The sequence below is a fragment of the Ziziphus jujuba genome, chromosome 5 (assembly GCF_031755915.1).
Source record: "Ziziphus jujuba cultivar Dongzao chromosome 5, ASM3175591v1".
Classification (NCBI taxonomy): Eukaryota; Viridiplantae; Streptophyta; class Magnoliopsida; order Rosales; family Rhamnaceae; genus Ziziphus; species Ziziphus jujuba.
In genome coordinates, this window is record NC_083383.1 from 16,473,311 (window position 1) to 16,487,969 (window position 14,659).

The 14,659-nt window shown below is 27.3% G+C and overlaps 1 protein-coding gene across 1 annotated transcript; it reads left to right on the top strand.

Moving 5' to 3' along the window:
• The first annotated feature begins 348 nt into the window (after positions 1 to 348).
• On the top strand, positions 349 to 1,795 carry LOC107421210 (ethylene-responsive transcription factor SHINE 2). The gene is made up of 2 exons (XM_016030392.4): positions 349 to 737; positions 989 to 1,795. Exons 1-2 carry the CDS (start codon positions 658 to 660, stop codon positions 1,602 to 1,604), a joined length of 696 nt encoding a protein of 231 aa, XP_015885878.1. The 5' UTR covers positions 349 to 657; the 3' UTR covers positions 1,605 to 1,795.
• The last annotated feature ends 12,864 nt before the right edge of the window (positions 1,796 to 14,659 follow it).

Sequence of the window (14,659 nt, forward strand, 5' to 3'; positions counted from 1 at the left end):
GTCAAAAGCTACTTTCCTTAAAATCCAAAAGCAGCAGTCATTGTGCCAAATGGTATCATCAAAAAATAAAAGTCATGCCAAATAGAGCTTAAAAATACTTTTTAAAAATCCTTTCAAACATGTTAATAACATAAATAACAAAGAAAAATTCCTGACTTCTCAGCTTTTGATCTTTTTATTATTTTGGTTGACAAGAGAAGGTGATCATCATGATTTGATTCATGATGCGATTATAATACAAGATATATATATAAATGCAGGTTATTTTTCTGAAATATATATATATATATATATAGACACACAAATTAATACAAAGCTGAAATTTCTTTTAAAGTGGGCATTGAAAAAGTGTGGTACGTACAGTTAACATGTGGATCATTTAATATTGAGTTGGTATGAAGTGAAAGGAGTTTTGGACATGGCTTTTTGGGAGCACTTTGAAGCAGGTGAAACTTTTATTGCAGCAAACCCAGGTAGCAATTATTCAAACCATGACTTTCCCGACCAATCCACCGACAATTCATATAAATGTTCACCACTACTCCTTCATTTCTAATTACCCTCTTTATTCACGCACCAAAAAAAAAAAAAAAAAAAAAATCTCTCTAAACCCTCACCTTGTTTCTCTTTCTCTCTCTCTCTCTCTCATATCTGATAATGGTACAATCAAAGAAGTTCAGAGGAGTCAGGCAACGCCAGTGGGGCTCCTGGGTGTCAGAAATCCGCCACCCTTTACTGTAAGTATATCTATCTTTATATCTATACGTCTACATATATATATCTTCACCCACTCACATTATTACAATATGCTTCCATACAAGAAGTTTTTATTTTTCAGTGGGCTCTGCATTCCATTACCCGTAATAGGACCTAAAAAGAACACCCATTGAAAAATGAACCATCTCGTCAAATATAGTAGTTCTGTATCCATATATATGTATTCAGAGAGTCACATTTTTGTTTTTGGGTTTTGAATGTGTATCTATAGGAAGAGGAGGGTATGGCTCGGGACATTTGAGACGGCAGAGGCGGCAGCTAGGGCATATGATCAAGCAGCTATATTGATGAACGGTCAAAATGCCAAGACCAACTTTCCGGCCACCTCCGTAAAGAATAATGCCAATCCCGTCGACGACGGTGATCAATCCCCGTTGTGTCCGAAAGCACTTTCGGAGCTGCTAAGTATGAAGCTGAGAAGGTGCTGGAAAGACCCTTCTCCTTCTCTTACTTGTCTTAGATTGGATAATGATAATTCTCATATTGGGGTTTGGCAAAAACGACCTGCCGGTTCACGAACCGGCTCCGATTGGGTGATGAGAATTGAGTTTGGGAAGAAGAAGAAGACTGCTACGACAACCTCTAAAGGTGATGAGGAGGAGGAGGAGGAGGAGGATGAGGAGTTATATGGGTCAACGGCGTCGTTGATTTCGTCATCAGGCCGGTCTTCGCCGCCGATCAGGGTCGTCGGTGACAGTGAAAGCGAAAACGGAATAATGGAGGTTGTCGAAGAAGACAAAATTGCAATGCAAATGATAGAAGAGCTATTGAACTGGAACTGTCCAACTTCTGTACCTCCAAGTAATATCCAAGAAGAAGGGAAATAAACTAATTGAACCTCTTCTCTTTTATCTGCAACTCCTTGAAACAGCATGTTAATATACATGCAATGTGTGTGTGTGTATATATATATATATATATATGTATACCTAGCTTCTTTTCTCTTTTACTGTTTTTGACTCTTTCAAAATTTGTACTTAGAAAGGAAATTATGGAAAGGGCTTTTCAAGTTCTTGTACATGAAACTTAATGGCCTGAGAAGATATATATAATCCATGGAAATTAAGGTGATAATCAATTTAATAAGGATGGTTTTGCTTATTTTCTCAGAAAATACTGCAGTCATAATCAAATAAGCCAGTGTTATTTTTCACTTTAGCAGAAGAAAAAGTAGATGTAGATGACCTTAATCGTCGTTTGATAACTGAGATCTAATATTGAAAGAGAAAGATGCTACCTGATTGTGTTTGATGTCGATCTTCGAAAATGGAAGCTGCAGTACCAAGGTACATGTTTCTTTTGTGATCAGTCAAAAGGACAAATCCTTCCTTAATTATATGCTAACTTCATGTAAAATTAATTTATTTATTTTTTAATTAGGAAACATTTATTTTTATGCATTATATTTTGGATTTACAACTTATCTGTGCTTTTGTCACTTCAAGCACCAACAAAAGACTGTTGATATGCGTCTAACAACCTGTCTGGCAATTGAAAAGAACACCCGTTGTTGTTTTAGGTGATAGTATTTTTGATAAGACACAATTTGTAATCCAAAAGAACAAAGGGATAGCGATCTATTCATGTTTAAGATTATATATGCAAATGGTAATGCTACGAGCAACAAATTTATATACAAATTTATTTATCAACTACGAACTAATGTGCAAATTTTATGGCTTTAAAAAAAAAAAGTGAATTTTTAAAGATATAAGTGAAACTCAATATGGACTAGTAAAAATAATATCACATTTTTAGTCACATTAATTAATATATGTCTTGACGCTCATAACATTGTTGTTATATAAAAGTTCTTCAATGTATTTGTTCTGGTAAGTTTTTTGGCTTTTTTTTTTTTTTTTTTGGCGATTATTTATAACTATATAGATAAACTTAATGAATTTGGTGGATGGATAAGCCTTTAATTTCCTAATATCTTATACAGCATTATTAGCTGATAAAATGTAGGTTGCCACCAGCTATATAGCTAGGTAGCTTGTACATGGAAAAGCGTCAACGACATTAAATAAATGAAATTATGGGAGTTGAAGATAGTGAATACGTTACAAAAGCATTTGCTTGAGCCTCAACTTTTGCACCGGCAAGTCATATATGTTTTTGGTCAACATTAATAGCAACTGGGGGGTCAGCTTTAGATTTTTCTATGAACTACTAGCTGTGATCATGAACCGTCCAGTAGCATGATATTGAAAATCATGATATGGATAGTTTTTCTGTCAAACAAGGGTGGTACACACACACACACACGCGCGCGCGGTACTTCTGTTAACATACTGATAATTTTAATATCATGAGTCGTCTTTGTTATTGGATCCACTTCAAAAAGTGGAATTTATATATATATATATATATCAGAGGTCTTTATAGGTCTATTAAACTACTTAAATGCCATACGAATAAGTAAATCCTATATAAACTTAACTAACCACTAATATATTTTTAAATTTAATTCTTTAATATAACATTCAAAGATAAATAAAGAAACTTGTAGTTTTTTAAGATCATAACTTAGAATTCTTTCATATTTATAATCACATTCCTATCAAAATATATACACCAATAGTAAAAACATTAAAACTTCATTTATCAATCTTTAAATTATCTTAAAATGTGAAATTTTAAAAAAAAAATATTTGTAAACTATAGGAGTCTGAAATACTAAAACTTTTGAAAGGAAATTTGAACCTTATTTGGAATCAAATGTATACATTTCCAAATCTCAATTTTTGAAATATTCTTATTGGCAAATAAAGCAGCCTTAATAGAAAACAATGAAAATGATTTTTATTTGAAAATTCCTATACATATATATATATATATAGAGAGAGAGAGAGAGAGAGAGTAAGGCTTATATTAAGTCAATATGATTGTTTATATATTAAGTCAATATGATTGTTTAACTTTTAGATTGCTTCAATAGTTGAAATTTATAAATTTATGGGTGTAGTGAAGTACTAATACCCTATATGGACAAATGATTGTTATACCCATACAGATCACTAATGTATTTTTAAATATATGTGCTTTAAACAATTTAAGAGTTAATAAAGAACATCGTGATAGTAAAACTTTAAGAACGACCTAATGTATAAGTTTGATTAAGGTTATCCAACAAAAATTTAACATTGTAAAGATTTCATGAGAATATTAAAATAAAAACATTCTGTATGATCCATATCATCTAAATAATAACATATCATTTAAATATTTTTCTATTTTTTATTTTATTTTACAAATAGTGAATGAGCAACTCATAGCATATTTGCATGGATCCATTGATAATTATTATCAATTGCTGATTGGAAGTTTTTTAAACTTGATTAAATTGATTTTTTTTTCCTATATCAACTAATATTCATGATTTGGATTTCCAACATATAATGTTTGTACCATAGGTTTTCTTTTCTTTTTCCCTTTTTTTTTTTTTGGCAGAATTCTTGCCATAACAAAATTATATATAAATATATATGCACAATAATTTTTTATCGAATCAATATGATAATATTAAATTATGGTCTCTTATCACAGCCATCAATTTTGTTTTTTTTTTTTTTGTGGATTTCTTTAATTGGGATGAGTTTATATTTTTTAAAAATTTTAGCTTATAAATAATATAAGTGTTTAGAAGAGTATTATATTATTGATTTGATTAAATATTGATTGGATATATATATATATATATATATCTAGGAGTTGTTATGTTGGGAACATATATTCAATATAAGGTATGAACATGTTGACATATCAAATATTAAGAATATCATCTCAATTTATAAGCTAATATTAATATCCTAGTTGTCATATACTAGGTGCTAAATGTAAGATGATGACTATAGTTAGAATCACATTAAATTAATATGTTGCTTTTAGCATCTAAGTTTTTTTCTTTTTTAATTAACCTTTAGATTATTTTAAAACTGGGATATAAAAATCAATTAATAGTTTAATATAGATTACAAAACATATTAAAATTCTACAGAAGAAAAGTGATCCTGATTCGCGGAATTATAAATAAATTTTTAAAACCTTTTCAACTATTTAATTATTGATAATGAAGTTTTGATGGTAAAACCATCACATCGATCTGCTCTGAGTTTGATTATATATACAATTTTTTGTTAGAGATGTTAGGGATGTTAGGGATATATGATAATACCCTTAGTTAGTTCTAATAGCACACATATTATTTGTTAAGTCTTTCAGTATATACAATTTTTCTACAAAACACATTCAATTATATGATATCAAATATGTGTATGATAAATTATATGTAGTCTGCTATCATGTTACATATGAACCGTAACAAATTATATATATTAATGTGTATGTGTTTGATATATACATATTTTGTAGCGACAACTTTTGATACATATTAATGTGTATGTGTTTGATATATACATATTTTGTAGCGAAATTAGATATATATATATATATATATATCTGACAACCCAAAAGTTAGAGATTTGAATTGGGTTGAACCTTTTATTATGATCATCATCGTGTCATCCTATAAAGAAGTCTTGATATACAGAGTCACACATAAAATACACACAAAATATATATTGACTCTTGCACCATCGGACAAGTGTGTGTACAATATATAGGCTAGCTTGTCTAGAAGGAATCAATTTACCGGCAATAATTTGAAAGAATTGGACCACAAGAAATGGTATGGTTGTCAAGTTTCCAAGGCATCGAAAGTAAATGGAAGTCCGCATATAATATATATATATATATATATACATACATACATATAAACATTTATAGTTGAGAGGATGATACTCCTGTGGTGTCAGTTGATTAGTGCAAATGCAATAGAGCTGAATCCGTACAAAATCATTAAGACAACATTGACATAATGGACATAGTATAGTGGGGGGGCCAAACTCTTTGGGGTAGTTGGCGACCATGAATACTGCTTTTAAAAGGCTACATGAGCAATGGGCAAATTAATTGCTTCAATGTTGACGTTTTGTTTCAGAGAGGGGGTTGAATTTTCAATGCAAGTATTAAAGCGAAGTTGATACTGACCCTTAATCCAATAGAATTTAGATGGGTTTCTTTCACTGATGATAAATTGCGCCAATGACCTGTGTGACTACTCTATCCCTTTCAGAGGCCCAGCCTTTTTTCATTATTTTGTTATTTTATTTTATTCATTCATATATATATATATATATATTATATTTTTTGGGGTGTTTGGAGAGCATCATTTATTACATTGACAAGCCGATCTTTTGGCAGTGCAAAATTGTTTCAGTTTAAATTCATCATCAAATGCAATGTTTTTTTCTTTCCAAAAATAATAATAATAATAATTTTTTAAGATTATATTTGGAGATATTTTATGGTGTTCTTTTTAATTTCCAAAAGTTAAATTAGCATTGTTTTAAAATGAGATAATTATTATTTTCAAATACTTTTAGAAATAAATAATACAGAATTTGTAATACACATTGTGTGTGCATGCAAATAATAAGGATGCAGAGGAGGCAAGGGGCATTGATAGTGTTGTTTGTAGGGTTATATGGTAAACATGTACAAGATTTTGACTGTTTTTGTGTTGTATGGGTTGTAACATTTTAATGGTTTATTATAGATTTAGAAAAACTTCTGTTTGAGGACTATCTCTTATTTATAATAGGTAAAATAGTAATATAACAACTTGTATGAGTAACGTTTCATTTAATTAAATTTAAAATTAAAAACTTAATTAAAAATGTGTAAACTTTTAGCACTTCATCATTAATAAATGTCTCATTATAATTTAAAAAATAATTTTCAAAAAATCAAATCTGTATACATATAAGTATTGATTTAACAATTGACAAGGAAAGCATTAACTTGACAATCGATATGATATATTGTTTTAGTAGATTAATTAATTGTCAGCTATTAATGTACTTTTAGAATATATAAACGTCTTATAGATATCTTAGAGGTAAAAACCAAGCAAAATAATACTTTTCATTTTAATTTATTCGTATTCTTTTTGACATTGTTCATTGAGCATACCTAATTTATGGCTACACCATAGATCTCTGAAGTAATGTATAAAAACTAAACACGTCAAGGTAGATCATGTGACACTTTAACTTGATTTCGTCTTTTTTGTGTTTGCATATTTGACACGTCTTTGATTGTTTGGCCAAATTTTACTAAAATTTTGATTTGTTTTTTTAACTAGCATCTTTCAAGTATAATGTTTTTTATTTTTTTTTTAAGATAAATTGTATTTTTAAGTTTCACCAAGCAAAGATTAATTGTATTGTAAAATAAACAAATAAAAACCAAGACATTCAGAGATTAGTCATATTATAAATAACGTTAAATACATTTTTACCCTATACAAATGTACTACTATTGATCTTTACCCTCTATACCACAAAACCTTTTGGATCACCCCTAAACTATTACTTTCATTTTAAAAGATAATTTTGAAATTAATTCTACTCGACTTATGTAACTTTATTTAAAAATAGTCTTATTTTATTTTATTTTACTTATAAACAATATGTATGATTGATTTGACAAATTTATTAAAGGAAATTGCTTGATTAAACTACTGGTAGAAAAATAAATGTTATGGGGCAATGTGAGGGAGTTTTGTAGCTTAGGTGGCAAAGTGCAAAAATAGTATAATTTATATATTTTTATGGTAGAAAAAAAAAATGTAGTATAATTGAAGAGGATAAAATGTAGTTACCCCATATAAATATATTCAATCCGTAATGTAATTTGATAATTTTTGTCAGTGAAAATGTGGGCTCATAAAAAAAAAAAAAAATGATTCGCAATATTAGAAAAACTTAGAAGGAAAATGGTTTCTAAATAGGTTTCACAAATTCTCATATTTTCATTTAATATATTTTTTCAATGACAACCAATTTTACCCTTCTTTCTAATACAAATAATTTTTTTAATTACATTTAAATATTTTATTTTTCTATTTTAAATAAATATTTTTTATTCTTTTCTATTATTATCCAAAGAGAAGCAAAAAGAATCTTTTTTTATTAGTTATAATAATTTTACTCTTAAAGTATCTCGAATATACAATCTCACAATATACATGTATATAAGAGGCTTACCACTAGTCTACCTCACTTTGACAAAAAAAGAGGAAATAAAAATCGATTCTTTGAAAAATTAAAATATCATAAACTAGTTCACAAGAAACAATTTTTCAAACTTTACAAGAACTTTCTCCAAAAAGAACTGTACTATAAACTAAATTGAGCGGAAGTTTATGATTGATATTGGTATTAAAAAAATAGTGAAAAAAACAAAAAAAACAAAATTTTACACGGGCCAATACTGCATTTTCTTTTATAACCCAAAAAAAAAAAAAAAAAAAAACTTTTTTTGGGGCAAGTTTACACCAATTTTAACAGATAGATACTTTTATACTTCTAAATTTCCTAATTTTTAGTACTTGAAAGTTAGGCCCAGTGATAAAACCACAGAGAATACATTTCTAGATCCGGTAATAAAATCACTAAGAATATATCTCTAGTTTCATATTCAATCGATGAATATATCTCTAGTTTCATATTCAATCGAAGTCTTGGGTAAAATCTTCCTCTGTTTAATTGATAATATATTTTAATTTAGATTTAAATATATATAGTTAAAATCATTATTTTATAGGATGTCCTAATGAGAAAACTATCCAAACCTTTATCATTAGCTTTTAAATTACTTCAATGGTTAAAATGTAAAAATGTTTTAGTGGATTAAATTAGTTGGATGATACACTTAAACTTTAAAAAAGTAAAATAAACATGTCTAAACTTATTTAAATCACAAAAATAATTTTGCATCTAAAACTTTATAGTAATTTAAGGGCTGAAAAGTGAGATCATGATGGAAAACTATCAAAATATCCTGATAAAAGAATTCTCCTATATAGTTAATTAGTGTCTCCATTTTGTAATCTAGACTTCTAGCGGGGCTTATTGTAGCTCAAAACTGGAATATAGTTTTGTGAGCAGCCAAACTGATCCGTTACATAATCGGAAGATATACGATTTCTTTTTTCAAAATTAGAAGTAAATTTTATGTTCTATGTTTATATTGGCATCTGATTACATATAATAATTTGAAAATATTTCATCCGACTTACATGTAATTGAGCACCGGTCAATACCCAACAGAATGAAATTTATATATAGTTCTCCTATATATTATGGACAAGGTCGCCCAAAATATGGTAGGTATCAACACCATATTATATGTAATTTGCAATTACATATAAATGCAGGGATACATATATGTTTATAGTGATTAAAGATGTCCCAGTTTGAGTTTTTTGCAACTTGGAAGCTTTCTACCTTTGAAGACTTGTTGATGAAAAGAATAGTTTATGCATGGTATACAAGGAAGAGACATCTTCAGCTAAAAATCTTTCTCTCCTTGATTTTCTACTCATACCTTTTCGGGCAATGAAAATACATGATTCAAAGTCAAAACATTTACCAAGAATCAAATATGAGAGTTTTGCACTGCAAAATTTTTATTGAAAAAGATTTGGTATGTCTTCCAAGTACCTGCAAAAGTACATGTTATAGCATTCATGTATAACAAAGTTATGTAAAAAATAAGAGAAAAAGAGCCGTCATTTATCATCAAAAATTGGCAAGGAAGGGTTACTTTAAGAGAACAATTTTAAAAGAAGTGACTTTATCATCCATACTTACAAATCTACAGCAGTATATCCTCTTGTTTAAGATCCTTATGTGGCAAAAGTTTATATTGTTTGCGTTCTTGGTTGTTGATAGGATCACTCTCAAGATTTCTTCTCAAACACTTGAAATAGTCACATCTAGGGAAAGATCCATTGAAATCTCTAACGAAATCTCGATAAAACTTTTTCCATAAAATCGTATAGTACCATAAAAATAATTTATATTTTAAAAAAAACACTTTTAAAATATTTCCTGATAACAATAGTAACTGCAATAATTTCAAAATCAGCACAAACAATAAAAGGGCTCTACTTATATTGGTTAATCTATTAGACTAATCTATAAGCATAAATGATCAAATGCAAAATATTGGAAGTGTTTGATATAATTTATACATTAGAATCGGCAAAATAAGAAATATAATGTCATCAAAGTCAAAGATAAAGAATAATACATCTGCATCAAAATAATATACAAATATTGAAAATGCCTAAATGTGATGTATGTAATCTGTTATTTGAGTCATATGGAATAATTAAAACTAAAATTATGAGACAAGCTTAATGAGTAAATAATATAAATATCTGAAAAATAAATATATTTAATTAAAATCATTTCCCTCAAGATCTTCTGATCCCTCTTTCAAAAAGTCTAATGTTTTGGAAAATAATTTCGCAAAATCTAAATAATATCACAAAACCCAAGTAGATCACATATCTCATAGGCAAAAATAATAATATTGGTAAATTCTAGAACTTTTTAATAAAATAAAACTTAGATTTTATATAAGTAACCATAAATATAATAATCATTTTATTTATAGTCCAAAATATTATAAATAAACATTATAACTAAAATCCAAAATATCATAAATATATTATATCCATAATCCAAAATAATTATCAACAACCTCTATACCATTTCTATTATCAAATCTTGTCATACAACCACACCTATAGTCTTAGTGTGTTGCAGAGCCATAGTGAGGGTGAAATTGTCTCATAGTCTTTTACGTCTTGAGGCACCGTAAAACTAGAATCTCACATTCAACCTCAATGAAATACATGATTAGAGCAGAGGATGACAATATATATATATATATATATATATAAGCGCAATATCATAATCATCATATCCAAATCCATGGCATGGTAATGGTATATATCAAAAAATCCATAATTCATATCTGATACCCCAAAGATATAATATCATTTCCAAAATCATAATTTAAATATATTCATAATTGTCAACATACTCAAAACACAATCATATCAAAAAATTTCTCGTGATCAATATTTTAGAAATAATAAATTCTCAAACCATGAATGCATAATATAAAACCATAAATATTTATATTTCCAAAAACATAATATAACTATGTAAATAATGCATATCACCCCAAATCATTTTTGAAAATAGAAATTCACTTACACATATAAAACCATTGAAATTCATATATATATATATATATATATAATAGCATAGACATATAATCCATAAATATATATATATATATATATATATGTGTAGTCATTTTATGATGCAGACATCTACATCTTTTTATCATGTACACGTTTGAAAAAACAATGATTTTTTAAGAAACTATCATAAATACTATTACATAAAAACAACGATTTTTTCAAAAACCGTAATCTTTGCGGATGTTCACACGATAAAAGATATGAACATCCGCAACGTAGAATATCTATATATATATATATATATATATCCCAAATCAGTTGGAAAATAAATATTTACTCATATATGTTAGCTTGAACCCGATCCAATATAGGATTGCCTTTACTATTGCTATCGATTTCTAAAATAATATCAAATACTAAATTAGTCTCAAAAACCAAAAATTCTAAAATCAAGTATCAAAAAGTCTAATTCCAACAAGATGTCCAAAATCCATAAACCTCAAAATTAGGGTTTTTTATTATTTTCATAATTCCAATCAATTAAACTTTTTGAAAGTATCTAGGAAATACATGGAACCTAACTGGTTAAGCTAATTCTTTGGAAACCACCTTGATAATTGAAATTTGGTCCACCCAGCTTGACCCGAAACCCTCAAAATTCAATTTTCTCAAAATTTAACCAAAATATGCAACATATATATATATATATAAATGAAGCTTGAGAAATGTAAAGTAAGAAACGACCTTCAAATTAACTAATAATGGCCAAAAGTTGCTTGAAAATCAAGTGTTGAAAATTAATTTTATTGTTAGAAAAAATGGAAACATTTTTAAACTTGGAAAATGCCAAAAATAAACTTAGGAGTTAAAAACATATGGAAAATGATTTTTTTTTCATTGCCAAAAGTGTTTGGGTTGTGAAGATCAAAAAATAAAATTCATAAATTTTCTAGCGAAATTCTGACAACTATCCGATTAGATTTTGATTAGGAAATGTAACTCGTGACACAAGCTTTCTAACGCCATAAACAACAAAGCAAACAAAGGTCGATAGAGTAAGCTATAAGGCTTTAATGTTATGGGTATAGAGAAAGAATTAGAGAGAGATAATAATGATAGTTGATATTTTGGGTAAAAAAAGGGAAAATGATAAGTTAATTTAACCTAATTTTCATGTCTCATAATTACAAAAATGTTACTAACTTGTTTTAACTATAACTTTCAAATCATAACTCTGATTTTGGCATTTAAGATGTTCACAAACTTTTATTGACAAGCTCTATGCATTGGTATAAAAGTTAAAATCAAATTTCATTTTCTAAAAACGAAAAATAATAATAAAACCTAGCCCCATTTAAAAAATCAAATCGCGGTCAAACTTGATAATTCTGGGCATTTTTCCATGATAGGTTATTACAATTAAGGGCCGGCTTAAGACATAGGCCACTAAAGCCCATGCTTAGGGCCCCCATTTTCTTGGGGCCCTGTAAAAAAAAAAAATTATATATATACATATATTAAATAGAATATAATTATTGATTTATTTAAAAGTATAAAAATTTTGACTTAAAAAAAATTAAATTATCTTTAATTGATTATTTGTTTTTAAATGAATTCTAATTGATTATTTATTGCAATAATCTTCTTTAACTATTTTTATTTTTGAAAAATAATACAAATTAAGTTCAATTAAATATTTTATATTCTATAATTGATTATATTTTAATAATAATAAAAAAAAACATGTTAAATATTCCTCTCATTTATGCACTTTTTCTCGTTTGTTCATGCATTTTTTCTCATCTTACTCACTCGTTTTCATCCTTTATCACTCACTCATCTTTTATATTTGTTAAATCTTGGTATCCAATCTATATCATTTGCAATTTTAATGCAAATGACTTTAAAATAAAAGATAAGTTTGTGAGTGATAATTTATTTAATGAATTTGTATTGTTCATTCTCATAATAGTTTTAATTTATATATTTTTTTTAAATTTATGATTTTAATTATTTACTAATTATTTTTACTGTTTGCAAAAAATTAGACTTTATAATTCTCTAGTTTTTGCTTTTATTTTTTTTTCTTTATATCTTAATTCAAATAAGTTAATTAAATTTATTTTGAGAACTAAAACTTAAAAAAAAGATTTAAATTCTTTTCTCTATGCATAAATTTATTATTTTTTGTTAGTGCAGCTTCAGTGGAAAATTTTTTTACAAAATTGAAATTAATAAAAGCTTATTTATATTTAATTATATATCAAAAAGATTAAATAATTAACAATTTAATCAATTGAAAAATATTTATTATTAAATCTTGTATATAAAAATTTAATTAGTAATTTTACATCTAAAATGATAAAAATATAAATAAATTTTATATAAAAAATCTATTTTATAACAAAAAAATATTTAATTATGACCCCAACTATTTTTTTTTGGGCCTAGGGCGTTAAAAATTGTTTGAGACGGCCCTGTTACTTTTTTTGCTTGGTTTTTGGAAGTACCCAATTAGATCATATTACTCTTGTCAAGTTTTTGATTTCTCTTGTGTGGCGCGGTGGGGGGAGGGTTTTAAACTTGATTATATATTGTAGAGATAATTTATTATTAATATGGTCGAAGACTTAATTGCCAAAAACAAAAACAAAAAAAAACAAAAAAAAAAAATGGTTGAAGGCTTTTGAGAATTTTACATGTTATTGATGGGCAACGGAGAAAATTCAGACTCGTAAGCATTGTTTTGAAAAATAGTGACAGTGACACTAGATTATACTCGAAAGGGATGAATTTCATATGTATGTTAATATATGTTTTTTTGTAATTCTTAAGCACTTTCTAGCATAGTTTCTTAAATGTTGTGCTTGATTTTTAAGGTTCAAAATGAGCTTTTCAAAGTGTTTTGATAGTCTTTTGAAAAAGATTTAAGCCTTCAAAAGAATTTTTTAAAAAGTTATTAAGAAGCAGAAGCAAATATTATCCCAGACATACCCTTAAATCTTCACAGATCAAAACGATTGTTAATTAATGTTCAACATCTCAAAAAGAAACATTTTTTTTTTCCATTAGTGGCCCTTTAATAAGTAGTAGTAGTAGTAGTATCTCTTCTCCATTTAATCATCCACACAAAAGAGTTAAAGAAGGAAATGTACTATTTACCACTTAGTTAAAAAGAGTTTTCAAAGTGATTTGGCTAATAATAAGATCACAATTTAAATGCATTATTTGTAATTTTTAGTCAATGTAAATTATGTAAATAAATGTTTCTGGTAAATAAGCTCCAAAGCCCTCAATGGCAGATCCAGTCTATTTAAAACAGTATGTATTGGAGAAATTAGTAATCTGCTCAAATTCATTGTTGCTCAGTTATTTGGTTTCATTTCATATTTTTATTTATTACTCATCTTTTTCTTGTTTCCAAGTTTACTGAAAACATTGAACAAGTCAAAGAGCAAAACAGAACCACGGAAAACCTACACAAAATAAATATAACTATCTATAATAATTCTCTGGAAAAAAAAAAAAAAAAAAAAGGCAAAGTCGAATATTATAAAACAACATCATTTTTACCAAACTGAAGAATGAAATGAAGACAAGAAACAGAAAAGCACAACTAATAATAATAATAAAAATAAAATAAAATAAGAGTTGGCCTGGTTGGCACAAATCTTAACTTGTGAACTTGGCTCATATGTCAAAAGCTAGCTCAAAATAAACCGAAAACTGAACCTTTTTTTTTTTTTTTTTCCA

Coding starts and splice junctions, on each gene's coding strand:
- LOC107421210 (XM_016030392.4), top strand. CDS start 658: ATGGTACAATCAAAGAAGTTCAGAGGAGTCAGGCAACGCCAGTGGGGC. Junction 738..988: donor GAAATCCGCCACCCTTTACT/GTAAGTATATCT, acceptor GTGTATCTATAG/GAAGAGGAGGGTATGGCTCG.